The sequence below is a fragment of the Pterocles gutturalis genome, unplaced genomic scaffold (assembly GCF_000699245.1).
Source record: "Pterocles gutturalis isolate BGI_N339 unplaced genomic scaffold, ASM69924v1 scaffold14425, whole genome shotgun sequence".
Classification (NCBI taxonomy): domain Eukaryota; kingdom Metazoa; phylum Chordata; class Aves; order Pterocliformes; family Pteroclidae; genus Pterocles; species Pterocles gutturalis.
The window spans coordinates 44,383-50,382 of record NW_010146065.1 but is presented as its reverse complement, the minus strand read 5'-3'; the positions used below and the strand labels follow the sequence as shown (position 1 = coordinate 50,382).

The 6,000-nt window shown below is 46.4% G+C and overlaps 1 protein-coding gene across 1 annotated transcript in view; it reads right to left on the bottom strand.

The window, feature by feature from the left end:
• Nucleotides 1-1,938: 1,938 nt before the first annotated feature.
• LOC104470614 (voltage-dependent N-type calcium channel subunit alpha-1B-like) overlaps nt 1,939-6,000 on the bottom strand; it is a gene marked incomplete at both ends in the record, with an annotated part of 46,576 nt that continues 42,514 nt past the window's right edge. The window contains 2 exons of the mRNA XM_010085600.1: nt 1,939-2,011; nt 2,502-2,633. Coding sequence (XP_010083902.1) covers nt 1,939-2,011; nt 2,502-2,633 — 205 coding nt within the window. The remainder of the gene's footprint in view (nt 2,012-2,501; nt 2,634-6,000) is intronic.

The following is a 6,000-nucleotide window of genomic DNA, read 5'->3' as shown; positions in this document are numbered from 1 at the left end:
AAAATATATATATGATAATATGTATATACACACACATGTACAGTTTGTGTTTGGATTTTGTACATATGCAGCTTGGCATTTAGGTCACATTTAGGACTTTCTTGGGAGCCAGGAGCTGGAGAAAAACTCTTGATGCTCTTCAAAGAGAATTTAGGGACAGCAGGGCTCAGCTGCACCCAACATCGAGTTCAGCCAGCTGCCAGCAGGACCAAATACATCCTGGATGTCGCGTGACAGAGGACTATGACCCAGCCAGGTCTGCTGAAATAAAATGGGCTAAGGCTAAGGTAGGGCGCTACAGAAGACTCTAAGATTGCTTCTTAAACAAAGAACCTCCAGAGGGGTTAGGGACGAACAGGGTGGAGCTGGCTTTATTATATTTGTTCAACACATGGAAAGCACTCACTGAATGATGCCACTTTGCTCATTAGAGCAGCAACTAAAGCCTGTTGGCTCTGCTGAGCTTATGGGAGACCAGGTCAGAAGAGAATCCAAAGCCCATATTGAAGAAACGTTGATATTTGCAATTCACGGGAGGAGGGGGACGAACTGGAGCAGAGGTTATTGAAATGCCTCGGCAAGGCTGCACGGAGTTAATTCACTGCTGATGGTCATTCCTGGTTTTAATTTGTAGCTCTGATGTTCTAGGCAAATGTCATAAAACCAACAGTGTTTTCCTTCATCCCGCAGCCACTACGTTACAGGGGTATTTATCTCAAGAATAGAAAGGAAATATTTCAGCTAAGTATCCTCAAGAGACAGTGATAGTCCCAGAGCAAAATAACATTAAAATTTCCAGATGCTCATATCCGGAGCCTGACTTGGGTTCAGTTCCGGCTCTGTGGCAATACCTTTATGTTTCTGTAAGCCTTTCCTTTGATGAGCACTAAAATACTATACACACATTAATCTATCATGATTTGCAATATCCTGCGAGGTAAGTACCACTGGACCTGCTGCACATCTGGAGAGGAGCGATACCCATATGCAGCTGCTTATGCCGAGGTCACAGGACACGTTTTCCTTAGACTCTTTTTCTGTTTTAATCCAAAAATTGTCATCAACTTTTTTTTTTTTTTAATCCTTTTTGGGATGGGATGCTGAAACATATAATCCAACCCTTGTTGAGATCTAGTTGAATCTGGGGCCAAGTCTTAGCTCGAGCCCACGTCAGGAATTTGTGTAGGGCTGTCTTCCCCAAACCTGAGTGTTACCTGCACACGGAGCAGGGTGCAGCATCCCCAGCTCTCTACTGGAACACCTGAAATAACCGCTTAGAAAAGACCTGCAGAGAACAGCTGCAAAATCAAGCTCTTCAATCTGAACATTGCATCTGCCGGAACGGCGACTTCTTCCTGCCATCACACGAACTTGCCCCAGGCGGCTGCCTCTTTCTGTGCTCCCCCATGGACTGTCATTCTTACCCAGCATTATCTTAGCCGGAGCTATTACCCTGCAAAATGCGACATTATCTCCTTACTGCCTGGAGCTAGCTCAGGCCTCTCTCCTCATTAAATGACGGCAACCACAGGAGAAAGCGGAACAGGTCAACCACACGCGCTCACCGTCCAGGATTTCTGACAAGACGCTTTGTGCGGTGGGGAACACGCCAGTGCTGCCACTGCAGCTGCAGCCCCGGGCAGGGGCTTCGGAAGAAGCCAGCCTGGGCACGCACAGCCTTTAAACGCGGCACAGAAATGTCTATTTTATCAATATCTTTTTCCTTGCAAAAAATCTTCTGTTCTAGTTTTCCTTAATTCCATAGCATCGGTTCTTAATGATGCATTCATTGGTCATTGTGGCAAAACACACGAGAAGGAAGGACTTCTTCTTTCCTAAATTGCATGAATTTTGGGGACCTCTTTGCTCCCCATAAGCAGGAAGAGATGCCCAGGAATTTATTTTCTAATGCTCACTCAGTACAAGGGATGATTTTACCTGGAATACTGTGAGGATGGCGGCAGGGAAGGTATCAAAATTCGTGGTTGGCGTTTCGTCTTGGAAATTGAATCTAGAGAGAAGTAAGAAATAAAAACAAGAGCCATAAGGGACAAAGAACTCTCCTGCAGTCCCATAATACCCTGTAGCCCCAGTCAGAGAGCAACATTTGTTCCACCTGAAATAACACCCCAGACAACCGCATCCCTGAGAAGATGCTTAACAGCACTATTAGCAGAAACTCAATTTTATTCCTGGAGAAAATGCTGATGCTTTGAAATTCATTTTCATCCACAATTAAAATGAACAATCAAAATCTCAAATGCTTTTTGTGGAACAAACCATTCCAAGAAGTTTGGGGGTTTTTTTCCTCAAATGTAAAAGTCAATTGAAATTGCCCTCATAGTAGGTAATTTAATTATTTTTTTTTTAAGATAAAATAGTGGTAGATTGAAAAAAAAGTAATTTCATTTCAAAAATTATATTGGAGTTTGAATGGTGATACTGTGATAGCTCTTTTCTTTCCTCTAACCCCTGATGGGACAATGGCTGACCAGACTTACTGTCCTCCAAAGAGCTGCATCCCCAGCAGAGCAAACACCACGATGAAGAGGAACAGCAGGAAGAGCAAACTGATGATGGACTTCATGGAGTTCAGCAAGGAGACCACCAGGTTCCTCAGGGAGTTCCAGTACCTGCGTGGGAGATGAGAGCAGCCAAGAGATAACATGAGCGGGAGAAGAGCCTTCAGTGAGAAGCTAATATGATCTATTATCTTATTATAAAAAAGGAAAGGAATGGCAAGGAATATCAGACTTTTTAAACTGCCCTCTAGGATTGGAAAATAGAGCTCAAGGAGTGGCAAAACCCCTTGTAGCATCAGAAGGGCAGAGACGGTCACCTGGGTGTCCGTGTACCCGTGCAGAGCAGCCATCTGCAGTGACAGCAGTCAGTTTAATTTCTCAGTAACCCCTTTTCTGTACAGCTTGTGACCTTTCTGCATCTTCTCATCCGGCATGGCAGTCAGCAGCGGTGTCAAAACCAGCACGTATCAATATCATCAAGGCGAGACTGAACGTGGGGACAGTGAACCCCTCCCTTCGTAAGACCTGAATCGGGAATAAACAGCTCATTTCCAGCAGGACATCTTCGCAGTGTGTCCTTCCAACTCACCGAGGGCCCGTATCGCCAAGCGGTCTTAAACTCCCCCATTTAAACATTTCTGCAGATGCTTAACACACACAGTCACGCACAGCGGCACCTTCAGCATGGGGCAATCCAGCCCCACGCTTTAAGCATCCAGGACCACCCAACTGCCTCGGAGGATGAAAACACATCCGTGACGTTAACTCCAACGGGGCACGAGGAAATGGCTCAGCCCAAATCCTGACTGACACATCCAAGTTGCATCTGGGCAGCTTTTTTACTTTGCTTTTATCTCCCCATCCCCTGAGACGGCTCCTGGCACACTGGCAGGCGCATGGAGTGACGGAGCGCTGGGGAGGGGGCACAGAAACAACTCCTCTTCCTGGCCTTATTGCCCTGCTGAGAACGGGCAGGGAGCAGTTATATTAGGAAAACTAATGAATCAGAAAATGCAGAAAGAGCTATTAAGAGGAGCTCTTTGACAATCTCCTTTTGGACAGACAGAACAAGGGGGCTGGAGCAGGCAGTGGGAAACGAGTGATGTAGAGCCATTTCACATGTCCTCTGATAAAAGTTCTGAGACCGAGACCATGGCGGGGGGAATTTTCCTCTCTTTTTCTCCAGTGACTTCTCTCTTTTCCACCGCCTGGCACCGGGAGCTGCCATCCCATCCAGAGGTCACTCTCCTCAGCAGCATGTTCCACCATCCTGACCCGTGTGTCCTCCAGGTGCGTTTTTGGGGACAGACCCACGCACTGAGCTCCTTCCTGCAGTGCAGCTGTGAGCATCCAGCAGAAGGAATCCCATGGATCTGTTTGATCTGCTGATGGGGAGAGAAGCTCACAGCTTGAGTCAGAAGAGCAGAACCGCCATCCTTGCCTCTTCTCTTCGTCTTAATTTTCCTCCTCTTGCTTCCCCCAGGTGCAGCTGGGAGGACTGAACCACATCATGCATCTCTGCGCTGAGGGTGATACAGGCACATCCATCCCAGGAGAAGGAGGATCTTGGACTCCCATTGCACCATTCCAAGAAAAGTGATGTCCGTAATACAGTGACAGACGTTTCAGGGCAAACTTTGGTCTCTTGGGAGAATACCTTCCATTGAAAAAGTTGCAGCCAAACCTCCTCAGGGCCAGCCCCTAAGCCAAAGGTGCTGAGCTGCTCTCCTGGGAGAAGCAGGAGGGTCTGGCTGATCACACCGCTCTCCTCTGCTTGACACAATGGCTTCAGGCAAAATCTGCAATGAGCAAGGGGTTCGCACTTCACAGTTAACACGACCGGACACAAAATCCACATGGAGGCTCTGTCCTGTCCTGGAATAGCTCAGCACCAAACGCTGCCTGACTCCAGAGGCCAGGACATAATGAGGAGCTGTATTTCCACAGATGCCAGTCCTCATTCTGCTCTGGCATGACAAAGAAGAAAACATGTGAAGCTGTTTTCTCCTTGTCCTCCTTGTTGAATTTTCACCACTCTTGGGCTGTGTCCCCTTGTAATGCATCCTGCTGTCACCTTTCAAGCTGACTGAAATTTAACCTTTTAACTACAGCATCACTCTACCACCTGCAGTCACAGCGATTTGGGATGTATGAATCCAAAGGTCTAATACCATCCATGACTCAAAGCAGGTGGACTGCAGCTGGCTTCTGTTAGACACAGAGGCAAAAGAAAACAGAGCAGGGAGCGTCAGAGAAAAATTACTCTGAAAGAGATGGAAAAAGGGGAAGAAAGAAAACTATGAAGGGTCAGGATGTTTTTGCAGTAAAGACTGTAACGAGAGTGGGTGGGGAGCAACCTGTGCCCGGTAGCATCGCTTTGGTGGCCCTCCATGAGTGACTCCAGGACGGGGCTGTGCAGCTCAGGCACTGGGATAATGTGGCCCAGCACAGCTGAGAGCCCCCTGGGTGAGCAGGGGGGGACCTGGCTTCTGGTAAAGCAGCAAACACATTTCTGTCATGTCAGGTGAAAAATATGTATAATCAGTCAAGGGAACTTCAGCATCAGGGGGGTGAGAATTTCACTCGACGTCCTAAGAAGGGTGGAGAGCACCTGGCTTGGTCCGTGACGTGCTTTATTAAGTTAAGTCTCAGGCTTCATCCCTTTGTTATGTTGGCTAAAATCCTGAATAGTCAAAACCCACAAAAATATCATTTTGACTTGCAAAAATTTCCAAAATCTTTCAAAAGTACAACATACAGTCAGATACACCCAGTAGCTCTGAATAAAACTAACTGCTGACAATTAATTGCCGTGAATTTGCTACAAACCCTGGAGTTTTCTATAAATAAGATCAGTGCAAAGGTAGACTGCAGTGACACTTCTGGGGCAGGCACCCACCCGTTTGGCTGGACAGCTACAGAACTTGATGTTCCAACCCCTTTGTCCCACAGTGCAACAAATGACACAGTGCTGCACGTGAATCTGGGCAAATTAATTTATCTCTTAGCAGATATATATGAGCAAACCCTACAGAGCTGACAAAACCCATGTGTCTGAATAGCTGCAAAAGTACCTGGTTACTTCAAATGAATGTTTTGTTCAATTGTGACAACCTCCACTTTATCTATTTGGGGTGACTGGATTTTTTGGGAGGGAGGTGTGATTCCTCCTTTTGTTACTTCAAGCCGACAACAAGTAAGAAAGTGATGGAAAGAGGGGAGATCTGAGGAGGTAATGGTGTAAAAAGAAAAAAAAAAAAAAAAAAAGGTGGAAAACAACAGCAGGAGCACCCAAATATGTCATCAAGTTCCACACTACAATTCTGAAATGCTGTGGAAATTGCTCTAGATGGATTTATAAATTGCACAGTAGCTCTTCACTAACGCCAGCACACGTTAACGCAACGCATGGAAACAACTGAAAAGCCGTGGCAACCCAACTCTACTGAAAATTCAACTTCACAGGCTTGAGCCTGAA